The sequence below is a fragment of the Tachysurus fulvidraco genome, chromosome 19, assembly GCF_022655615.1.
Source record: "Tachysurus fulvidraco isolate hzauxx_2018 chromosome 19, HZAU_PFXX_2.0, whole genome shotgun sequence".
NCBI classification, from domain to species: domain Eukaryota; kingdom Metazoa; phylum Chordata; class Actinopteri; order Siluriformes; family Bagridae; genus Tachysurus; species Tachysurus fulvidraco.
The window spans coordinates 6215422-6242177 of NC_062536.1; the positions used below are offsets into that span (position 1 = coordinate 6215422).

At 37.1% G+C, this 26756-nt stretch overlaps 1 protein-coding gene across 3 annotated transcripts in view; it reads left to right on the top strand.

The window, feature by feature from the left end:
• Positions 1–415: 415 nt before the first annotated feature.
• Positions 416–26756, top strand: part of tafa2 (TAFA chemokine like family member 2) — a 44458-nt gene continuing 18117 nt past the window's right edge. For 2 of the 3 annotated variants that reach the window (XM_027153874.2, XM_027153876.2), the window contains exons 1-2: positions 416–911; positions 24426–24526. In XM_027153874.2, the coding sequence (XP_027009675.1) occupies positions 24427–24526 (100 nt within the window). In that variant the 5' untranslated portion in view covers positions 416–911; position 24426. The remainder of the gene's footprint in view (positions 912–24425; positions 24527–26756) is intronic. The other variant, XM_027153875.2, reaches the window with a different exon arrangement.

Here is a 26756-nt window from a genome sequence, read left to right on the forward strand (position 1 = left end):
TTTCTGTAAATGTAATGAAATTAAATTTAGTCTGCACAGTTCTCATTAATTTTGCTTTTAGAGCAAAAGCAACAAATTCTTCTTCTTCTTCTTCTTCTTCTTCTTTATTATTATTATTATTATTACTATTATTATTATTGTTGTTGTTGTTGTTGTTATCGTTGTTGTTATCGTTTTATTATTATTATTATTATTATTATTATTATTGTTGTTGTTGTTGTTGTTGTTGTTGTTGTTGTTTTTGTTGTTAATAGGCTGTTATTCCATCACAGGCTGAGTGTTAACTCACTCTCTCCAAAACCTAGACTCAGTTCTTCCTGGTGGAGGCAGTGTGTGTTGGAACGCCGTACTGGGATGAGCAGACACACACGCACACACGCACACACACACACACACACACACGCACGCACGCACACACACACACACACACACACACACACACACACACACACACACACACACACACACACACACACACACACTCACTCACTCACTCACTCCCACTGTAGCCTTATACAGTGCCTATCTGCGCCGTTCAGACTTTCTTCCACTTTTATCATCGTGTCTCCGTGTTAAAGTGTCACCCAAGTATTGCTTGTGCGCGGAGGACTTACATTACCTGTGCGCACACGGAACTGGAACATCACGCAAGTCGAATCGGCGCATCCGCGGCGCGTGAGCAACATCTGGATTAAAGCAGATGCAGAGTCGCCAAAAATCAGAAATCCCAACAGGGCTGCGTGATCCTGAGCGAAATCAACTATGCTCATATTACGCCGGACTATTGGCCAGTCTCTGCTCAATCTGATGGATTAAGGAACAGAGCTGAGGAGTGTGAGAGAGAGAGAGAGAGAAAGAGGGAGAGAAAGGAATAGAGAGGGAAAGAGAGCGCACACGGAGCGGCGCAGCAGGTACAAACTCATTCCCAACACACACTACACCAAACACCAAAGTGCGTCTTGGAGACTATTTTTCACTTTGTAGCCTGGGATTATTACATTATTAATATCTCCAATGATCTCTCTGACCCTTACGTCGGATACCAGAACATCAACAGTGTGATATAAAGTTTTACATTTTTGAATGAGGATTTTTTTTTAAATCACGACAGATCATGTTGTCAGAAGCCTTATTGTGTTTATTAACTCTTTGAGCTTTTACAGAAGTGAATTCATTCATTCATTGATTTATTCATTGTTGGTTCATTTATCCATTCATCTTCAGAAGCGTCCTTATCCTTGGACAGAACATCATGGTGTCCATTCAGTCATTAGTATGAGTTATTTGTTGTTGCTTCTACTTTACTTCAGTGCTGCATCATTTGGGGATTTTTGCTGTGTAATCCTGGACCGACAATAAAGCACTGCCATGTAAAACTACATAGTGGAGTTAGTGGTGCAGGTCATATTACGACTTTGTTATATATCCAAATTACTCTTGAATTATCCTTGTAGTTTGTAACCATTATTGTGTTGGTGTTTCGTCAAGTTTAAACTCATACATGTGCAATAAAATGCACCTGAGCTAATTATTTACGTGAAACACGGTTTGCAATTTGGCTCAGTGTTAATTACATTATGGACTAATTTAATGATTGATTTATATTATCATAACCAGCCGCTCTAAGTAATTAAAGAGTATTCATGATTGGTGTTAAATTAAGCATGAATCAAGGGTTGCTTAGTCCTGTGAATCATCTACATACTGTATATTGTTTCCTCTGTGTTGAGAAAAGAGAAAAAAGATTTCAAAGCTAGTAGTTATGTTTTCTGATAACTCTGCAGTACTCATGGTTCTCTAAAGTCCATAATCACATACTAAAGTGCAGCTATGACCGAAGTGCAGACAGTGAGTTTTGTATATACAGTGTATGAATTAATTTTTGTACATCACAATGATTAAGAGTCTATTTAAAGGGTCAGGAGCCCGACTTCACTGCTGTTGGTTATAGTGATGTATGTATGTAGTGTATTGTGGAGACAGAAATCAGGATAAAAAGACAACAGTTAAATTATCCCAGGAATATTCAGTGTATTTGCAAAGCAAATATGCAGCACTTTGATGTAGAGGTTTGCTTAAAAACTGGCAAGAAGCTGTTCTGGGGATAAAATACTGTGACAAAGAAATTTTAATGACTAGAAATTTTCGGACTTAGACATTAATTAAATAATATTTCTCCTGTTCATGTAGCTTCTTTTTCGTATAGTAGCCCCTTTTGTGCAAAGGATGACTGAAAAAATTATGAATTAAGATTTAATCAGTCTGATAATAAATAATGTAGGGTATAAGTTAAAGTTATCTTACCTGAGTGGGGGAAATGACAGTATTATTGAAATATTATCGCATTAATGCATTAATAATGAAAACTAAATTACAACACAGCTGTCGGTGTTACAGAACAAAAGTCAACACCGTCAATGAATCAGAGTATCAGTTGAGAGAGAATGGGTATTGTTTCCTTACTCACTTTAAGAACAATTACTCAATTTAAGTTACTGTCACTTGAAAAAGAGAAAAGTAAATATATTGCTTATATGTGATTTAAAAATAAGCACTTGTTAAAAGAAAAAAATAGGAGAAGAAAAATGACCTTATCTGTCAGAAAATTATTACTCAGGTAAAGAGGTGACGTCATTTAAAAAATATTCAATTAAAATATTATATTATTAAATAAAATATAATAAATAAAATAAAATGTTATTGCTCGACTAAAATAATGACGACTTAGAAAATACATTTGAAAAAAAGAAAAAGAATAAAAAAGTACTGTTACATTAAATATAATGGCTCAAGCAAAAGTATAAACACCTAAAAATAATTAATACTAGTCATAATAGTTTTTGAGGAAAGGTTTCGGAGTTTAGGAGAATACCGTCGGTGATGGTGACGGTGACATTCATAAGATCTGAATGATTTAATACTAGTAAATGGTAACAGAAGTTGGGCATACGGCATATATTAGTGATAATTAACGTAGCTTTAACATAAACCCTTGTGTATTAGGAAATAACTCAATGCACAATGTAAGAATAGCATTGATTTATAAACAGTGGAGTGACTTAGGGTGAAACTTTATCAAGCGTGAAATCAAAGATTTTTTCTTAGAGAATGAAATGAGCGTAAGATCACATAACTGGACAGATACAGTAATAGGAAGAAGTAATGGATAGTACACAGCTAAATGCAATAAAATAAAAATATCTTTTTGTTTTTAACATATTTATTGGTGTAAAAATAAAAGTTATCTGACTTCGACTCTACAGAATTTAATTCAAACGCCATTCGTTCATTTAAGTTCAGTAATTGTTCAGGATCGATCCTAGTCAGGGTCACAATGTTATCCAGAATATATGCCGGTAAATAAGATCCCTGGATGTGACAATTCAAAAAGTTACTCCAGCAAATAAAGTGTGTTACGAGACACCTCTGAGATCTGAAAGCCACCATGTTTTGCGAGGACAGGAAACTCTAATTACAGCTTGTCAGTGATTTCTAATCTAGCAAAGAGGGAGAATTACAGATGCTGTTATAACTGTGAGGTTTCTTAACACATCAGGGATTTCTCGCTTCACATTAAGTGATGGTGATGCATAAAAATGGTGTTAGATGAAACCTTGTTACCCCTAAGAGTGTAAGATTTAAGGAAAAGTAGTCACTGGCTCATTTGAATGAAAGTTCATTTGAGCTGTGATCCTATGAACCCTACTGCTAAACAACAAACAAAATGACCTTAAGGCATGTCTCACATTTAAGTGAGACATGCCTGTCTTCATGGCAAGGATCACCCCATATGCACAAATCTCACACAGCTCTCTGAACAGCATGCATGTCTGAGGTCTGAATACCAATGAGCACAATATTGTCATTAAATCCTCTCTACACATGCTTAACCTAACTCTGATTATGTATGTTTTAAACCATGAAAAGTAGTAGTTCCACCATGACCATCAATCCCTTATGTTATTCTTTCCCAAACTGTTGCTACAAATTTGAAAGCACACACTTGTCTAGAAAGTCTCTGTATGCTGTAACCTTACAATTTTCCCTACAATGGAATGAAGAGACTCAGACGCTCCGGCATGACGATGCCCCTGTGCACAAAGCCCCTGAGCTCCATGAAGATGTGTGTTAATGTTGGAGTGGAAGAACTCGGGTGTCCTGCACAGAGCCCTGACTCTGACTCAACCCCACTGAACACCTTTGGGATGAACTGGAACACTGACTGAACCCCAAACCTCCTCACTCTTACACCATCAGTGTCTGATCTCACTAATGCTCCTGTAGCTGAATGATCACTAATCCCCACAGACACACTCCAACACCAGTGTCTGATCTCACTAATGCTCCTGTAGCTGAATGATCACTAATCCCCACAGACACACTCCAACATCAGTGTCTGATCTCACTAATGCTCCTGTAGCTGAATGATCACTAATCCCCACAGACACACTCCAACATCAGTGTCTGATCTCACTAATGCTCCTGTAGCTGAATGAGCACTAATCCCCACAGACACACTCCAACATCAGTGTCTGATCTCACTAATGCTCCTGTAGCGGAATGATCACTAATCCCCACAGACACACTCCAACATCAGTGTCTGATCTCACTAACGCTCCTGTAGCTGAATGATCACTAATGCCCACAGACACACTCCAACATCTAGTGTCTGATCTCACTAATGCTCCTGTAGCTGAATGATCACTAATCCCCACAGACACACTACAAAGTCAGTGTCTGATCTCACTAATGCTCCTGTAGCTGAATGATCATTAATCCCCACAGCCACACTACATCATCTAGCGGAAAGACTTCACAAAAGAGTGCAGCGCATTATAACAGCAAACACAGAGGGAATAAACCTTTCAACAGCTAGTAATTCAGCTGTCTAGATTTCTAATGAAATTTAATGTAGGTGCCAGAACAGAGAAGAGACCCCCGCAATCACCACCTGGTATTGGGATTAGTCAAGCAGTGCTGGAGTTACAGATGCAGAAGCTACAGGAAGTCAGTGAAGAAAGTGTAGCAGACTCTGAGCAGAAAGAGTGCTGTCTGAATGAAGGGAGGAGACAAACAGTTGAGTGTCATTCACATAGCAGTGGTTTGAACCATGTAAAGATACGACTTCACCAACAGAACAAGTATAAAGGGAGAACAGAAGAAGACCAAGTACTGAGCCTTGTGGGACACCAGCAGTGATTCTATGTACAGCAGGTGTAGATGTGGCTCAATTTGTGCCTCAGGATCAGTTACAGCAAAAGAAATCATAATCATTCGTTAAAAGTACACCACATGAACATTCTCTAGCCTTTACCACTCCAAATCACATTCCCTGCCTGGATGATGAAGCGACTGGTGCTTTTTTTTTATGACAGAGGCTGGATGCACTCCATGAATTGTAATGTAATGAGTCGCCCTGGACAACCGTGACTTGCTTCCACCGGGCAGCCCAGCCAATTATCCACAAACTCCTGTCTGTTCCTTCACATGTGGCACCGACACCATGGTGTCTCACCCTGCTTTAGTCCTGCTCGAAGACCTAATTAATCGGATATCAGGCTTCATAGCTAGACACATGTGGTGTCAAGAGTAGGGGTGAAAGGAATATCTACCATCTAAATCCTGAAATGCTCTCTGTTGTGCTTGGTGTATATTCTGCTGTTTCCACATGCATTTCATTACACTTACTGTACTATGGCTCCCTTAGGAGGATGCTTCATGCACAAAAATAACTACATATGAAAAAAATCTTCTTTTCCTTGTCCTCATATTGATAAAATTCCGGAGTGGGTAGATTTGAGATATAAAAAAAAATCAGTGACAAAAAAGGAAAACAAATCACATCCAAATCTTTCTGCATCTTAGTGGAGACATTAGGTGGATTGTGTCTTGGGGGAAAACAACGATCACATGCTCTGCCTCTGCTTTTTTATATTCCTCTGTGCTTATTGCCAAAATCGGGGGAGAATTACAAACTAATCAAACTCATTGTATAGTACTTTTTTTTAAATGGTGTATGTGGTAAAATGTGGTCTCTAATGGGTATGAACGAGGGTCAAGGGTGGGAATGGGGTAGGTGGGAATCAAGGAGTAAAAAACAAATCATTCAAATATACTATAATAAACTTAATGGAGAGATGTAGATCCTTGGGATGGATATCGCACGAGCATAGGCAGTGTATGGGGGTTGTTTTTAAAAATAAATAAATAAATAAATAAGAGTAAAAAAAAATCAAATATCAAACCTGATAAATAAAATAAATATTATTAAAATAATAAATGTAATGTAAATATCGTATATAATATTTCTATAATATTATAAATATAACATATGTATAAATTCACATAATCGAATCAAATTCAAATAAAAAATTCTAAAAGAAAAATGGATTTTTTTTTTCAACTTTCTTTCAACTTCCCACCCATATTCATGAAGAGGATCCTTTTTTTTCAAAGAGAATTTCTTCACAACATTATAGACTTCTCCTAAGGCAAAGGTCTAAATCATTATTTTTTTATACCATTACTTTCTAATATTATAATGCTCTATATAACGTTCAGGATATTTGTTAGTAAGTAAGATATTTCAATAGAATCTATTGCACCTCGCTTGTTTATTCTTTCTTTATGCACCTGCTGACATGCAGAGTGTGGAGACACTGCGACTTGTCAGCTGAGGCATGTGATTTCTCAAAGTGCGTGTTCATGGATGCATGCATGTGTGGATACACACATATAAATAGAATTGAGAAGAATCTTGAAATAGTTGGCAGTGCAAAAGGCAAAAGTTGAACTGGTTTATAGGTTTATTTAGAATAATAGGTGATAACTGATAATAGATAATAGATAGTGTGTTAGATAGATAGATAGATAGATAGATAGATAGATAGATAGATAGATAGATAGATAGATAGTGGGTATGTTCTCTTTGTTTATTGAACAGTAATTTATTGCTTCACCATGATTAAAGCTATAAGGTTTTGATTTTTGGTTGTGAGCAAGAAATGTTCAATTGTAATGTAAACATGTGTGTGATCACGGCACAGCCTGATTTACCAAGCCTAATGGCTTCAAAAGTAAAACGAGCTTCTCTCTGGCATTACCGACACGGTGTTTATTTGACCTTGTGTGGAACCATGACAGGGCAGGAGACACAACATAAATATCTGTCATATACCTCCTACTGTATACAATCCTGTTTTTTTCTCCCATTTCAGCCCAAAAAAGGGAAACAGATTTATGTTTAGACTTTTCCTCTCAAAAGATGATCTTAAAATTCCATCACTGCAACCGTAGATGATCGCACCGTATTCTTCTGTCAGCCGAGAGCAGAAATCTGAGGATACAGTAGGCACAGACTTGCACCAAACCGGACAGTTGAAGATTGGGGGAAAAATAGTAATCTTCATTTCTCAGGGATTTGCAGTGAGCCGATTTCCTAAAGAGTTCCTATTAAAGTGACCAGTCAGTGCATAACTCCACTCTCTTAAGCAACAATTTTAAAGCTGTATGTCTTCAGTCGCTATACTATAAAGATGTCAGTAAATGGTCCTGCTACAGGTTGCCATAGTGATGTTTTATCAGTGGGTGGAGTCAATAGCATTCCAAATATAGTTTTCTTGTTGTGGCTAAAATGAAACACTCCGGAGGGAGATTTGGTGTTTGTGTATAAAATTCTGCAGTGTTTATCTGCATCATATCATACGAGATGAAGCAGAAGCAGCGTGTGCTCTACTGTCTTCACTCTCGTTGGTACTCGCTGCACTGAGATGCTTCATAAGTGCAAGAGATTCAACTTTTTTCAGCACGTGCGTCAACTGGATCCTGCTCATAGAGGAAGGCTAGAATTAGCCCTTTATGTAATGCTGCTTAAAATCCTTTAGCTGTCCAGTATATAATATCATTTATTTATATGTTTATTATACCAATGATATATCACTATAATGTTGTAAATCATGATAAAATGTTTGATGGTAGGTGATTAATCAGATGACTTCTCCTTTTACTTCCACACAAATGCACACACCAGGCTCAAGAGGAAAGCATGTCTTACTGCTGAGTGGAGTCGAGGGCAGCATCACATGACCCTTATGTCCAAAGGTGCCATAAATGAGCCTCTTGTGTAATCCAATCTCACAAATTAGCCTGTCAGTTAATGGGGATTAAAAACCCCCACTGGAGACTGAGAGTGGAACAACTTTGCTATTGCCTTGCCGTAGCAACCGTTAAAAAAAGATCGGGGAGGAAAAAAAAAAAAAGACAGAGAGAGGTTCATGTTCTGTTCATTTAATGCTTGTGTGCTCACACCTCTTTCCAGTAAAGCAGAGGCAATTAGATCTTTGCTTTAACAGCCTTTCTTCTTATTAAAATTACACAAGCCTTAAACCATATGGCAGATCAAAATGAATTCATTAATCCCACACACATGGCTGATATAATAAGAAGCAGCTCATACCCTTACACACGTTTATGTTTTGTCTACTTCCCTAACTTTGTGCACATAGCAAATGTTGCTGTAAGACTCTCCTTGACTTGACCTTGACTCTCTCCTTGTCTCCCTGATTGTTCTCTCACAAGACGGAGTTCTTCCTTCGCAGGGGGAAGATGAGGAAGCTTTGAAAAATACAAGCATTGAAATGAGTATGAGGAAGCTTTGAAAAACTTTTCGAAGTAAAGTTGCAAACAACACACATAGACTTCAAAGTGAGACTGTAGATGTATGGACATGTCACGTTATATGTAATAGACATTAATGTCCATTTTCAGTAGATCATGAAGGACAGTAAATGATTTACCAGTGCAGTGACAGGGCATGTATTAAATTATTTGGTTTAAATCTGTATTTGGTACACTCTATGGCAAAAACGTATGTGGAAACCTGAGCATCACATATCACGTATGTGGTTCTTCCACAAACTGTCAAAAACACACAATTGTCTAGAAAGCATTACAATTTTCCCTTCACTGAACTAAGAGACTCAGACACTGTTCCAGCATGACGATGTCCCTGTACACAAAGCCCCTGAGCTCCATGAAGACATGCTGTGTTAATGTTGGAGTAGAAGAACTCGAGTGTCCTGCACAGAGCCCTGATTCTGACTCAACAAAACTGAACTGGAACACCGACTGAACCCCAGACCTCCTCACTCTTACACCATCAGTGTCTGTCTGATCTCACTAATGCTCCTGTAGCTGAATGATCACTAATCTCCACAGACACACTCCAACATCAGTGTTTGATCTCACTCATGCTCCTGTAGCTGAATGATCACTAATCCCCAAAGACACACTCCAACATCAGTGTCTGACCTCACTAATGCTCCTGTAGCTGAATGATCACTAATCCCCACAGACACACTCCAACATCAGTGTCTGATCTCACTAATTCTCCTGTAGCTGAATGATCACTAATCCCCCCACACACACTCCAACATCAGTGTCTGATCTCACTAATGCTCCTGTAGCTGAATGATCACTAATCCCCACAGACACACTCCAACATCAGTGTCTGATCTCACTAATTCTCCTGTAGCTGAATGATCACTAATCCCCCCACACACGCTCCAACATCAGTGTCTGATCTCACTCATGCTCCTGTAGCTGAATGATCACTAATCCCCACAGACGCACTCCAACATCAGTGTCTGATCTCACTAATGCTCCTGTAGCTGAATGATCACTAATCCCCACAGACACACTCCAACATCAGTGTCTGATCTCACTAATGCTCCTGTAGCTGAATGATCACTAATCCCCTCCAACATCAGTGCCTGATCTCACTAATGCTCCAGTAGCTGAATGATCACTAATCCCCACAGACACACTCCAACATCAGTGTCTGATCTCACTAATGCTCCAGCTGAAGGATCATTAATCCCCACAGACACACTCCAACATCAGTGTCTGATCTCACTAATGCTCCTGTAGCTGAATGATCACTAATCCCCTCCAACATCAGTGCCTGATCTCACTAATGCTCCTGTAGCTGAATGATCACTAATCCCCTCCAACATCAGTGCCTGATCTCACTAATGCTCCTGTAGCTGAATGATCACTAATCCCCACAGACACACTCCAACATCAGTGTCTGATCTCACTAATGCTCCAGTAGCTGAATGATCACTAATCCCCACACACACACTCCAACATCAGTGTCTGATCTCACTAATGCTCCAGTAGCTGAATGATCACTAATCCCCACAGACACACTCCAACATCAGTGTCTGATCTCACTAATGCTCCAGCTGAAGGATCATTAATCCCCACAGACACACTCCAACATCAGTGTCTGATCTCACTAATGCTCCTGTAGCTGAATGATCACTAATCCCCACAGACACACTCCAACATCAGTGTCTGATCTCACTAATGCTCCTGTAGCTGAATGATCACTAATCCCCACAGACACATTCCAACATCAGTGTCTGATCTCACTAATGCTCCTGTAGCTGAATGATCACTAATCCCCACAGACACATTCCAACATCAGTGTCTGATCTCACTAATGCCATTGTAGCTGAATGAACACTAATCCCCTAATTGTGTCTTTTGTTCTAGCGAGGCAAAGTTGAAACCTCATTATACTGTATACGACTTTTGTTAACTCGAGAATATGGAATATTTTACTGAGATAGGGCCAGAGCTGCTCATCCTCAAGCTCTACAAGTGCAGTCCAATGATGGCTAATCCATCTCCTGTTAGTTTTACTGACTTTAAATTAAATACCCTTTCCTGTTTTCTAGGCTGTAAAAGTAACATGCTTCGAATGGAAATAATATTTTACATACTGTATATATTCTATATACCTTCATGCTAATGGTTATGCTAACTATTATACTATTATACTGTTACTTTCCTGAATACAAGAAGTATAAGCTTATTATAACACACTGTTCATAGTATGTCATCAAATCGAGTGAATGTCATTTAGCCTTGTTAATGTACTTCGATGTTATCTAGCTAATTAATTAAAAAAAGAAAAAAGAAAACCGTACTGAAAATAAATTAAAACATAATCAATTTTGGTCAAAACAAAACTCACTTTAAATAGGAGCCAAGTATCTAGTTTAACTTAATGTGTTTGGGTTTATGAGTGTTTAGTGCTGTGGAGATAATTGCCTAATAGTTATATCAGTCACAGGCGTTAATTAAAAACTGTGTAGTCAACTGCCATATCTGGGGTTGGCCGTGCCAGAAAGCGAGAGCGCTCCAAGCCAGAGAGTAAAAATAGAAATCTGTACTGACACTTCACATTGCACCTACTTCCTTCCTGTCAGAGAACAAGCGCCTGCCGTAGTGTTCGGAACACACTTTATATACTTCCGGCCCTTCCAGTTGTGTAAGGTGAAATGTAGCACACTGGTTAGGACGAAGAGTTATTCTTAATGAGGGCCAGATATTTTTCACTTTGAATTTCTATCTATCTATCTATCTATCTATCTATCTATCTATCTATCTATCTATCTATCTATCTATCTATCTGTCTGTCTGTCTGTCTGTCTGTCTGTCTGTCTGTCTGTCTGTCTATCTATCTATCTATCTATCTATCTATCTATCTATCTATCTATCTATCTATCTATCTATCTATCTATTTATTTATTTATTTATTGGGCTTTTTAATTTTTATTTCTTTATTAGTAATCATTTACGAAATTATTTCATTTCGAATAAAAAAATTATAAAATATAAAAATCAAGACGTGTGATGGAATAATGCGATAACGGTAATACAATTATAATTCACACCCCAGTGTAGTTTTCAGTCCCTGCAGGACTTTGAGAGGATTTTGCGAACTTAGAAATTAAACTCTGTGATATTCAGAGGAGCGTACGATTTTTCCAGATCATCTACAGATAAAGGTCCAAGACATTCAGTCACATCTGTCTTTCATTCACGTGTGGAACATGAGTACGGCTCTCATAGAACGTCAGTACAGATTTGTCTTCACTTCTAGGCATTTTAAAGAAGAATCCTTTGCCTGCAGTTGAAGTTGAAGTAGATTTCTAAAATATAAAAAAAGCACCAAAAGCTTAATAAAACTAAAATAACCCGAATCACAGGATGAGAATCATCTGATTATATGGATGTTTGATTCATTTAGAACTTAGAATCATTTTACCCAAACGACCCAAACTAGGGATGTTAAATGACACACAAAAACATGTGGGTGAGAACAGGCAGCTGTTTTTAATGTGTTTATAGGGGAAATGTTAGAAATGTACGATTACGGATTCAATAACCCTAATTAGTCACAATTTGATTTTGATTAATTGCCTAAAATAGCATCTGATATCAAGTACCAGTGTTGAGGTCAATATCAGGAAAAAAAAGGTGGTTGATCAGATATAAGAGAGAATTAAATAACAAATGACTAGAATGTGATTATTGATATTTATTTTCAACTGATCAAACGCATAACAAAACAAATGACATCATAGACAAATATATACAAAAGCTTTTGCTTAATTTTTTTTTTTACATTAGTGTTTAGTGATTTTTGTGTAAAAGCTGTGGTTTTGTACAGCATGCTTTGAGTCTCATGTATATTTTCTTGGATCGTTTGAAATCAATTTAAAGCTTAGTAGTTTTTTAATAAAACAATATCAGATGATTATTAAATGTCAGATAATAAAAAAGTGGTGTTGCATAATCTCGACTATTTATTAGTTACTCTATTTGTTTATTAGTAATGATGTAAGCACAGTTTTATATTGTTTGAAAATGTGAAATTGCACACAAATGTTCCCAAAAATTAAAAAATAAATAAATAGATGAATGCTCAGTTTGATGTTTATATCCTAACAAAAATACGTTTCGAAAGGTTGAAAGAATTTAATGGATTTATAAAGCCCATTACATTGGCTTTGGTCTTGTTGAGCAGAAACATAGCACATGCACAGAACATGTTGGCGAATGGTACCGTTAGCTTTCTCAGAACACTCGGCTGTTTTTTTTTTCCAGTTTTAAGTCGCTTTATAAAAGAAGAGCATGTGCAATGTGTTGGCAGAGACCGCACCGTGCTGTTTTCCAGAACGATGAGCGGTGGCCTTGAACAGGTTGATGGATGAGAACAAAGGGAAAAGCTGCCAGCGTTGATTCCATTTTACTGAGCTTAGTCAATATGCTACAGTGGAACTAACACTTTTAATTTTTTCATTCATTCTTTATTCAGCCAGGAAAGTTCTTACAAGCAGTCCTGGTCAAGACGGCAGAGCAAACAGTTTTACGTAAAAGAAGATTTCGACACATTAAAGCACACACAATACACCAAGAAGCAACAAAATGGAAATGAAATAAAGGCCATAACACATTTCACCTCAGGACAAGAACATGTTTACTTCAGGGCAGTTTGTAAAAGAGCTTGAAAGGTGTTTAATGATGGGAGTGTTTCTAAGGTAATGGTATTTTGCAAAAAAACTCAGGCAGTAGCTCTAACACTAACTGTTAATGTGAGAAGATTTAACGATTTACAGACAATACTGTGGTGCACTGGTTACAAAGTATAATGAAATAAATCAACATGATGTACAAAATCCAACTGAAGAATAAATAGGTTCACATCTCCATCAACGAACACAGAGAAAAATGTGTCTAAGACGCATTGCTTTCTGGACCTAAATGGAAGACCTTTTTGTGGTATAATAATAATAATAATAATAATAATAATAATAATAATAATAATAATAATAAAAGTTTTTATTATTATTATTATTATTATTATTATTATTATTATTATTATTATTATTATTATAAAACGCTACTACAACATAGAAACAAAGAAAACACAATTTATGCATCTTATTTATTTGTCCAGGTTTCCTTTTAGGGAGGTAAAAAACTTTAAAAGCATTTTCATCTGAATCATTATTATTAAGAATTACAACAGATATAAGAATTATTGTAAATAAATGATAGATAAATAATCCTCTAACACATCCTTCTCACACAGAATATATTTGGCTTAACTCAGCTTTGAATAAGTGATTCCTTCAAGAAATGACAGAAAAATATAATTATATAATGTGTAAAACTAATAATGAGGAATTATTTAAGTTTAAACTAATGAACCGGAGCATGTTACTCAGGACATAAACTTGCTTTTGCTTGTATGGTTTGAGTTTTTATTGAAACACTGAAGAATAAAAGTGGTCAGAATACAGAGAGGATGAATGAAGAGAGATAAAAAAAAAAAAGAATGTGTAGCATTGTTTAGAAAATTCACAGATTTAATCGATTCTTGGACATTTTTAAACTGAGAACTGACAGGTTTATTTTTATTCATTTATTATTGATATTTTTGTTTTATTTTCACTTACTGTACGAAATTTTAGTTAAGCAACACTGTAGAAAAACCGCGACGTGCATCTACTTAACATCATGTACATCATAATCTCGAACTGCGGTATTCATATCGATGCTGTAATATCTTTGTCTGGATCAGTGTAATCTGTACGAGGAAACATTGTTCAACAAGCAAAAATTAAAGCTAAATATGTGTCTTTGGAGATCGTAGTAAGTATTTAAGATGGGCTTTTAATTCCCACAAATTTATCCCACTTTAAAATTGTAATCTGTGACTGAATACAGTGTCGATCGGTTCAAACCGGCCACGGAGCTTAAAGGAATTCACACTGAGACATACGATGCCTTTCTGAACTATATCCATAATTAATGCGGCCATTGCGAGAAAAAAAAAGAGCAATTAAAGCCGGATCAGAAATAGGCTACGTGTATTCTGAACCATCATAGGAGAGGACCGCAGCCATAAAGCAAGAAGAAAGAGAAGGATTCAAGATTGATTGGTATGAATGATTTGAACAGCTAATGGGTGCTGGGTGGAATTTTAGGGACATTGATTGAAACATCACACTGGCATTAGGTGCAACAGGATCAGGGCCGCATGAAGAAGAGAAAGGAAAAGAGAAAGGTTTAATCAAAAGACAGTTACGGAAGACTTGATGGCTGCCAAGTTGCAGTGGCTCAGGAAATAAATGACAGACCATCATCATTACTGAGGGCGATTATGGCTGCAGCTTTGCTAATGTTACATACTGTAGAACAGTGTGCTACCATATAAATAAGGCTTCTTAGTATTAACCCTTATGTTCCCTTTGGGTTGCAGTGACCCAGTTTAAGATATTTTTTTTTTCTTTCTCTCTTTTTTTTTAACCAAAAGTGGAACAAGATTTAATGAGCTTGGTTCAATTTGTATAATGAACAGCAGAGACAACGCTAAGGTCATTTTGACCTCTAAGTAACAAGGTGAAATAAAAGTATTACTTAACTTTTACACACACACACACACACACACACACACACACACACACACACACACACACACACACACACACACACACACACACACACACACACAGTATCATAGCTGACCCTACACTCTGACTCTAACCTATGGAGTCTGTGAAGAAAGAATTTCACTGTGCTGTAATGTAGATGTGACAAAATAAATAAAGACTTCAGAGCTGGTATTAACATCTGTCTGGATTAATCACAAGTGCTGTTAAACACATATCCGTTGTGAACACATCTGTCACTGTCGCTCATGTCTCCGGAAGTCACAGAACACTGAAAACAAATGATCTCCTGTCACTTTGTAATACGTGAACATATAGCATTAGGTGGTGTTTTGTCCGGGATGCTTTTTCACTTCTACTACAAACGTTATATAGTCATCCGTGTCCCAGACCCCTGTGAATGGAACACAGGACACATGTGAATATCAGAAGCAAACAGGGCCTGATTACAGTATCATTCATTATCACTCTCAAGCCCCATATCCTGTTTCTTTATAGTATAAATATAAACTTACACACGTATAAAAAGCCCTTTAACACTTATAGTATAGAATAAACAAAGTAAATAATCAGCACAAAAAAAGACAGATAGTTGTTAACCTGCACAAATCAGGATATTTATATAAAAATACATAAGCAGTTAAAATACAAAAAAACAGCTGGAAACTGACCAAGGCTTGGACCCATGGACACAATACACAGCTGTGCTGATGTGGCTTGAATGTGTCCACATTTTGTAGCATTAGAACCTGGAAATAAAATGAATTTAATTGGGATTATACTGTTATTCTGGAATCTGCATAAAATTTGATATTGCTGTTCTTCGGCTGCTCCATGTTCATGGGCACCACAGCAGATCATCCCTTTCCACATACGTGATTATGGCACAGGTTTAATGGCAAATTCTCTTCCTGAAGCAACCCTCCCATTTTATCCAGGCTTTGGACCGGCATTGGATGTTAACCCTTCGGTGGCTGGGTTGGTTCCATGCCTGGGATTCCTGCCACTCGACCACCAGGGACACTAGATAATCACTTAATATTAAAGTTGTGGAAAAGATCAGAATAGTTTGCAAAAATTTATAAAAAATAACAAAAAAAATAAATCTCTAAATTAGTTCTGCTATAACCAGCCATCAAAAGTTAAATTACTGGCTAAATGGAGCATCCCTGAGTGTAACTAAATATTAAATCTATTGCTATTTGATATTAATATAAATATACTTGATTCTGGAAAACCACAAAACGCAAAGCACCCTGAAGAGCAAGGAGCTGTATAAAAAAAAACATCCAGGAAAAAATTCCAGGAAACAAATCTGAGATTTATATATACACAGTACAATAATAAAACAAAACAAATGAAGCAATTGTTTTTCTGTTATGTTTATTGCCTCATATAGTTGACAAACTACCATCTACATAAATTTATGATCCACATTATATCAGATTTTATGACCCTCCAGCCCTGAGCCTTTACTTGTTTTTTTGTTTTTTTTGTTTTTCTTTTCAATTGCTAGCATTGGAGAAGCTTTTGAGACAGCAGGTGCATGTTACAGGATGTCATCACCTGTACTTACTCTTCGTTCTTGCCAAGTTCCCTCCTGCCACATTCATAGATCTGAGCTGAACTGTGCAGTCAAGGTGACTCCATCCACCAGCCTGAACTCACTGCAACTAAATAAAAAAGAAATGGCGATCATACCACTATTCATCTCCGATGCTCTGGCTATTCAGTGACCTGAAAACTGTCTCATATTTTTCTTGTTTGTTGGTGTGTGTTGTTTTTCTAATTGGAATTGAAGTTACAATAATAGTTTTTTTTGTTTAGCTCACTGTGAGATTTATGTTCTGTATGCCTAACTGTACATAATAAAATGTTATATAACATAAGACTTTTAGTGTTACAGCTCCACCTCAAACACACAAACACACACACACACACACACACAAACACACTCAAATACACGCAAACACAACCTCAAACACATACACACACACACACACACACACACACAAAACACACTCATATACACACTCAAATACACACTAACAGACACAAACACAAAAACACACCCAAATACACACAAACACACACTCAAACACATACAAACACACTCAAATACACACTAACACACACAAACACAAAAACACACCCTAATACACACTTACACACACACAAACACATGCAAACACAACCTCAAACACACAAACACACACTCAAACACACATACACGCACAAACACATACACACAAACAGACACTCAAACACACACAAACACACTCAAATACACACAAATACACACAAACACACTAATGCACACACAAACACATGCAAACACAACCACAAACACACACTCAAACACACATACACGCACAAACACGCACAAACACATACACACAAACAGACACTCAAATATACACAAACACACTCAAATACACACAAACACACACAAATACACACAAACACACTCAAATACACACAAACACACAAACACATGCAAATACAACCTCAAACATGCACACGCACAAACACACACACACACACACACACACACACACACACACACACACACACACACACACACACACACACACACACACACACAGAGCTATAGAACAAATGAACATCTGCAGCATAGATTCTTTTTTGTGATTCTTATCACTGATATTGTGCTTTTGCATCTGTCCTTTTATGTACGGCTGTAAGCTAAAAAATGGAGAGAACAAGTATTGTGAAATATATTTTACAAAAGTTTTGCCTTCTCGAACATACATGTGTGGTGTTTGCACGTTCTCCTTGAGCTTTGAAGGTTTCCTCAGAATACTTTGACTTTGTAACATTGACATCTCTAAGTTTTCTGTAGTGTGTGAGTGTGCGTGTGATTTTTCCCTGTGTTGAGTTGGTACCCCATCCTGCCCTGTGTTGAGTTGGTACCCCATCCTGCCCTGTGTTGAGTTGGTACCCCATCCTGCCCTTTGTTGAGTTGGTACCCCATCCTGCCCTGTGTTGAGTTGGTACCCCATCCTGCCCTTTGTTGAGTTGGTACCCCATCCTGCTCTTTGTTGAGTTGGTACCCCATCCTGCCCTGTGTTGAGTTGGTACCCCATCCTGCCCTGTGTTGAGTTGGTACCCCATCCTGCCCTTTGTTGAGTTGGTACCCCATCCTGCCCTTTGTTGAGTTGGTACTCCATCCTGCCCTGTGTTGAGTTGGTACCCCATCCTGCCCTTTGTTGAGTTGGTACCCCATCCTGCCCTGTGTTGAGTTGGTACCCCATCCTGCCCTGTGTTGAGTTGGTACCCCATCCTGCCCTTTGTTGAGTTGGTACCCCATCCTGCCCTTTGTTGAGTTGGTACCCCATCCTGCCCTGTGTTGAGTTGGTACCCCATCCTGCCCTTTGTTGAGTTGGTACCCCATCCTGCTCTTTGTTGAGTTGGTACCCCATCCTGCCCTGTGTTGAGTTGGTACCCCATCCTGCTCTTTGTTGAGTTGGTACCCCATCCTGCTCTTTGTTGAGTTGGTACCCCATCCTGCTCTTTGTTGAGTTGGTACCCCATCCTGCCCTTTGTTGAGTTGGTACCCCATCCTGCCCTGTGTTGAGTTGGTACCCCATCCTGCCCTTTGTTGAGTTGGTACCCCATCAATGCTGCAGAAAATGAATAAAAGGATGATTCAGATTTATTTAATTATCATTATTAACTTTAAGTGACTAACTTCAGTAGACTTTTGTCTTTGTAAAGCTTTGTTACTTCAGGACTTCTGGCTCAGTGCATAGTGCTGGGTGTTCGATCTAATCTTCTTCACTTATATGACTCTTGTAGAAACACCGAAGAAATCCCATTTCTGAGAAGATCTTTAAGGTCTGTTGTGTTACTGTGGCTGAATTACAGTGTTTGAACCGAGGAACTTTGTCTTCTTCTGTTTGATTTACATTTTGACTCATCAGCATTCTCTTTTTCTTTTGCATTGCACTGTTAACCCTGAAAAGCATCAGTTCACCTACAGCTTCAGCTTTTGCAAAGAGACACATTTCCAATCAGCCTTACATGACTGATACTTTTTTCATCCATGCCCTTCTAAATATTTGTAGGATATGTATAAAAACATGATGTACTATTTTGGAAGGATATTACCAGCCTACAGAGTGTACAAACAATACATGAAGAAATATTTACCAGCATAAAGACTTTACGAAAGCATTTACCACTTAACATTTATGGACAGGATACAGCAGGTAACTGTTGTTCTTTAGTAAGCAGCAATCAAGAACAGTCAGTCGATTTATGAGCAAATTTAATCTTGATAGAAGGAGCATAATATACGTATCGCTGCCTCTAGTACCGTCATAGTGATCATTATTAGTTACAGAATTAAACATGATCACAGGATAATGACAAAAAGAAAAAAAACTGCTGTGAAGAAGACAGAAATGGCCGAAATAATGTAATGTAAAATTATATTACTGTAACATCCTTCATTATAACTTGTGCTGTTTAATGTGTTCATTTTTCTTCATGATGTTTGCTAATGTGATGATCACATGACTATATAATAGAATTTTACCAGCCAAATCTATTGTGACACAATTTTAATGACAAAAAATTGGTTACGTGCCGCGACTGCTTTTCCATTTATAAATTGCAATCCCCTGTCGGTTTATTTAACTGGTGTGAACCTTTTTCTTAGTGCCATTGCAAAATGACAATAATCTCTTTAAAATTCTCAGTGTTGCGATTTGTGTATCTTTGGATACCTTCATTGAGGACTTTTCATTCCCGAGCTTCTGCATGGAGGCAGCTGATGTTCGTTGTTTTCCAAGGTCAGCGCTGTGCTGTGAACTGTGCTCATTGGCCTGTGGCTATTCAATTTGTTGTAGGGAGAAGGAGCTGATGAAAAGAAAATGGCTCGCGGGGTTGCAAACTCTACAGTTCACAGAAAGTGGCCTAGACATGTTCTGTTTCTCTCAGTTCGCCACCATAGCAATCGTTCTTGGGTTAAAAGAGCAAAGCAAATATGGTGTGAATGAAGTCAAATGCGTGTATAAAGGATTAAATGTTTGCGAAATGTTTAAAAAAGAAGATGCAGTGTGATTGCCTTTATATGATTCACACAGGAGAAGTGTATTGAAGACAGATGAGATCCAGCACGAACAGTGAGAGTACACGGTGTGCTGTTTTAGACATTTTCGGTAACAGGAACAGTCTTTTGTTAGTCTTTGAAACTTTTGAATTATTAATTACAAGAAATATTATGGCTCCTTGCCACATTTTTACACTGTATTTTTATTCTTTATTATATTCCTTCAGAGGGGGGCACGGTGGCTTAGTGGTTAGCACATTTGCCTCACACCTCCAGGGTTGGGGGTTAGATTCCCGCCTTCGCCTTGTGTGTGTGGAGTTTGCATGTTCTCCCCGTGCCTTGGGGGTTTCCTCCGGGTACTCCGGTTTCCTCCCCCGGTCCAAAGACATGCATGGTAGGTTGATTGGCATCTCTGGAAAATTGTCCGTAGTGTGTGAGTGTGTGTGTGTGTGTTTTTTTTGTGTGTGTGTGTGTGTGTGTGTGTGTGTGTGTGTGTGTGTGTGTGTGTATATGAGTGAACAATTTCTTGGGAAAAGTAGAACCAAATATCAAATTACAAATTTCCAAAGTTCATGAGCCAGTGTGTATCTATGGCAGAACTGAAACTAAAGGAGATAAAACATTTATTTATATTTGATTTATGGGAATAATCAGTTTATTTATTTTATTAATAATCAATTAAATTTAAACTAGAGTAAAACTAGAGCATAACAAATGTTAAGCAGAGTTTCCATCATTCCTTTTCTTTCTTAAACACATAAACACATATAAAGTGATTTTAACATTAGACAATTTTTAAGATTTGACTTTTATAAACGTCGAGGGATCTCTAGATAGATGAGATAAGAGAAGAAGAATACAAAGGAGATCTAGAGCGAGATAGATCGATCTCTAGAGAGCCTCTAGCTAGTCTAGATCTCTAACATTCTTTATCTCTCTCTCTCTCTCTCTCTCTCTCTCTCTCTCTCTCTCTCTCTCTCTCTCTCTCTCTCCCCCTCCCACCTCCCTTCCCTCCCTGGAGCCTGTCTCTAAATCACTGGGTGTGAGACTGAAATACAGACTGCCAGTATGTTACGGGGCAAAATACATACATACATTCACAGAATTATCTACCCTAGGGTCATTTTTAAAAGGAAAGAAATAAATGAGGAAGGATCACCAATAACAATGCAGTACAAATGGCATGATATATGAGTAGACATGATTGAATGGTGTTAATGACATTGCAGTACAACTGAATGAAGGGTGAAGCTAAAAGAAAGTACAAATGGAACGGTAAATACGTAGACATGGATCCAGTGGCATGAATGAATGGCATTCAAACACACTCTAGTATAGATTAACATATAGTGCAAGTAGAAGTACAGTATAGAGGGATTAGTGGCATCGTGAAGGGAGACTGACAGCTGAGAAGGTAAAGGTGTTCCTGGTATGATAGCTGAGACTCCAGGATGGGGGAGAAGTCACTGATGATGGTTCTCAACTGTCCCTGATGGTAAGTGTTGATGTGTTGGATAATTCCCACCGCACTCATGAGGGCCTTCTGGTTAGACCCTGAGCAGCTCCTCGACCACTCAGAGATGCAGTTTGTCATCAATGATAGATAGATCATCTTTCCTCAATCTCCTCAGGGAGTAAATACACTGCAGCCATTGTTGTTCAAATATAAAGAACAGATCTATTGGTGCATATTCTGGGTTCTTGTGTTTTGAGATTTAATTTGCTGTGTCACAGACTGAAGGTTGAGCAGATGCTTATGGAGATGTCTACATTTGACCAGAAATAAAACCAAAACAAAGCCACACACACAGACATAACAAGTCTCATTTTAGCTCAAGTTATAAAGTGCTTCACAATCTACAATATAAAACGTTCTTTGCTTCCGTGTACTAACCAGATTCCCAAGTCTCAGCAATCAGAAATAACGGAAATCACCAAATGTCTCGATTCACCAGTCATTCACATTTAGCAATTTTGCAATTAGCGATTTTTACACCCTATATTTATATGAACTGTCTAATAAGGTAAAGGTAAAGGTAAAGGTAATATTGTCGTTGTTTACAATATGACAGTTTAGTGTGGCATCTCTCAGACAGTAATAAGGACATTTAAACATACAGTAGCATAAACATAACACTCATGAAAGTATCTTAAATTAAGAAAGAATTAAAAATTAAAAACAGAGTATGCTTTAAAATTTATACAAGCTTACACATGCATGTAGTGTCTTGATATTCTGATCGCATTCACATTTGTATAAAGGCAAAAATATCACCTTCACTTTCGCCTGAAAATCATTTCTTATTTAGTCAATAATAATTATAGCCACATCCTAAAATGGTGTGTGTGTGTTTGTGTGTGTGTGGTGTGTGTGTGTGTGTGTGTGTGTGTGTGTGCGTGTGTGTACAAAAACCATTGGCACCTTCCTACATATGGAATATGTAATCTAGACACGTCCTCAGAAATACAGAGGACGACTTCATTTTCTGCACTGAGACAGGGACAAAGCCTGTCACTTGCATGAGGTGAAAAAATATAGCACTCACCTCAGAGTAAAATTCAACATATTTGAGAATGAAACCAGATTCGCTTGGGTATCGGGTTGGTGTTATTTTAAGGTGAATAATTCGTTTTCGTAAAACGAATTCGTAAAAAAAATAGATGAGTTAGGAGGTGTTACATATTTGGGTTGGCAAAGACAAATGGAAGAAGGTGCAATAAAATTTAGAGTGCAGTCAAGTTCAACTCTGGTGTTTAATGTGTAATTAGAACAAAGAAAAAAAAACATCTTGAGAATGAATGAATTTCAGATTAGTTTTATACAGCTGAGAAATTGTGATAAGAATTGTGAAGCTTGCGGCATTTCTCCTTATTGTTACTTCATTATTAAGTGACAGTGTACAGACTAAGATCGCATGTGCAGTTGTGATGTGTGTGTGTGATCATAGATTAGGTATATAGATTATATAGATCATGAAACTAGTTTTTTCCAAAACATATGTATACAGTATATACTACTGACTATTGACAATGACTTTACAGTAAGAGTACTTGAATAAGAATATCTCAATTAATACTTACTTAATTAAATATAAACTAATGATGAGTTAAGGCATGTACTAATCAGGAACTAATAAAAATTTGAGTGTGAATTAAACTCCATTAAACTCCATTAAACTCCATTAAATAATTAAACTCCATTAAACTCCATTAAATAATTAAACTCCATTAAACCTGCTCTATTAGAAAGAATATGAATACATTTCATTAACATTATTATTTGCATTATTCTCGATTCATTTCTGGTTTTAAATGTTAATTGATAATATGTATTGCTTTAGCAGATGCTGTTATTGTATTATTTTCACCCTAGTTTGTAAAGGAGCAAAGATCCAGGCCTGATCCTCCCAGAGCATGTACTAGTACTACAGTTTAATTGGGAGAACGATAAAAAATGGGTTGAATTGAAACGATTGGTGGTTATTATTATTATTATTATTATTATTATTATTATTATTATTATTATTATTATTATTATTATTATTATTATTATTGCATCTTTCTAGATTTGATAAATTCTGGAAGTATTCATAATATGTTTGTGGATGATGTTTGTGCACACAGCTGTACTGCGTATGACAAATGATTTGAACAAGTTGAAATTCAAATTCACAATCTTCTCATAGAGAGAGTTTGCCGCTAGATGTTAATTAATCTAACAAACACTTACTGACGTGCTTCAGGTGTGCGTTTTCATGCATAAATTCACAAGACTCATGTCATAGTTAAGGTTAGCTCTTCATTAGCTGGTGATTAGTACATGTCATAACTCATTATTAGCTCATAATTAAGCAAGTGTTAATTTAGGTGTTAGTGCAGGATTATTAATGTATTATTAGTGTGATGTGATTTTTACATTAGACAATTTTTTAAGATTTGACCTTTACAAACCTCTCTCTCTCTCTCTCTCTCTCTCTCTCTCTCTCTCTCTCTCTCTCTCTCTCTCTCTCTCTCTTTCTTTCTCTCTCTCTTCCTAGGATGATTAAGAAACAAGAGCAGAAGACCTTTACACAAGTTCTGCTGCTCATCTGCATGCTAACACTCTTTCTATCACCGATCCACATCGCAGGACATAAAGGTGAGTGTGAAAGTTAGTTATTTAAACTTTCCAAGTCAAACATTATGTGACAAAATGTACTAAATTGAATAATGTCCTGCACATATAATATATTTTTTTCCAAGTCAGACTTGTTTTTGTACATAAACATAAACCTAAAACTCTTAAACACTATTGACTGAAAATCATTAGCTTCAGCAAATTATTATTTTCTGCCCCTGTTACACTGCACTCCAGAGACATTGCTCAAAGATTTACTGTACTCTAAATAATCTCATTTTATTTTCACAATCAATATGATTAAGATTAATCAACACACTAGTAAATCTAGTTAGCATTACAGTTGTCTTTTCAGCCTTATGATCTAAGGGCTTGCATGCTATAGCAACTCCTAATACTGTAGATGTGTTAGAGTAACGCATGCTGGGTATCAATCATCGCAAGCAACGGAGACCAATTACATATTAAGTTCTAACACTCATTGTTAGCCAGCAGACTTCTTTATCTGACTTTTCTTCTCCAGTAGATTGGTACAGTATAAAATGCAGAAATGTGTTGTGAATGTGCAGAAATGACTAGTTGAATAATTACATGCTACAGTATGACATGCGACTCTGATGGCAGCAAATTGCTTACAGGAATAGTCCAACCTGTAGCATGCCTACAGAGGGCAGAATAAGGCATTAACTAAATCAGTATACTATTTTAATTACTACTGGGAATTTTTCAGTTCCTGAATAGTATTCTAATGATCTTACATTGTCCCTAAAGTCATTTAAAATGGGTAGAAGTAATTATTTGTTCATTAGCAAATATATCTGGGTTTAAATGTTTCATTGTCTGGATTATTATCTATCTATCTATCTATCTATCTATCTATCTATCTATCTATCTATCTATCTATCTATCTATCTATCTATCTATCTATCTATCTATCTATCTATCTATCTATCTATCTATCTATCTATCTATTTATTTTTTATTCATTGTTTAATTAGCATGATTGTTAAGTTGCAAATACTCTAATCATGTAGTCACAAGAATAACTTTTATTTATTTATTTATTTATTTATTTGTTTTTGTTTGTTTGTATGTATATTTATTTATTTATTTATTTATTTATTTATTTATTTATTTATTTATCTTTACTGTCCCTGAAGTTGAACACTGTATGGATAAGATGATGACGTACAGTATCTGAATGCAAATGGTGAAATGTGTTTGTAAAAAATAGATTATAGCATTTTAAAACAAACCTTTCCTCCTCTGAGAACCGAGAGCAGCACAGAAAGTATCCCATTGTGCCACACAACAATATGGCAATGTGACACCGACTTACCTTGACGAATAGTTCAGTAGCTGAGTGCACGTGCAGCCGCTAGGCAGCTTTTGGCCCAATTAGGGACCCGTGCATTCAGGAAACTGGCAGCGGCTTTGGCTTGCTCGTCCTCAAGATGCTCATCATCTTAGCGGGGATTGGAATCAAATTAGCTTGCAAGGGTTCAATTTCCATCTGATAATTTTGGTACACTGTAATTTCCCCAGGGTTTTTTTCTTCTTCTGGAAATGTAAATCTATTATCATTCGAGTCAGGCACAGCTTCCGGAGAGCGCTTAATATTTGGAGGGAAGATTTGGACTCACAACAGAAATAAGGACAAATTGCAAATATTGAGCTGCTAAAGGTCCAGTATGCATACAATATACACTTCTTTTTCTTTCTTAAAGCGTTTCTTTAACACTGAATTAAATATCTAGTAGATCATGTTATTGTGACTTCTGGACTACTGTCCAGAAATTTTCCAGTGTCACCCAAATGAGGATAAGGTTCCCTTCTGAGTCTGGTTCCTCCCAAGGTTCTCATATCATCTCAGGGAATTTTTCCGTCGCCTCCGTCTCCGTCACCGTCGCCTCCGGTAAAGAGTTGAATTAAATTGACTTAAATTGTAAGGATTACAAGCACTATAGTATAATTCAGATTGGAAACCAATTTCATCTAAACAATATACTGTACGAGCAGATGCTCTTTTTAACACAGACTTTTTTATTTCTACACAATAGCTGTAGTACAGTATCTTTTTCAGACACTTATATCCAGAGCAACTTACATTTATCTCCTTTATACAACTGAGTAGTTGAGCTTTAAGGTCTTGCTCAAGGCCCCAGAAGTGGCAGCGCTGGGATTTTCCCACAAAACCTTCTGATCACGAGTCCAGTGTCATAACCAGTGAGCCACTGATATTCCCATCACA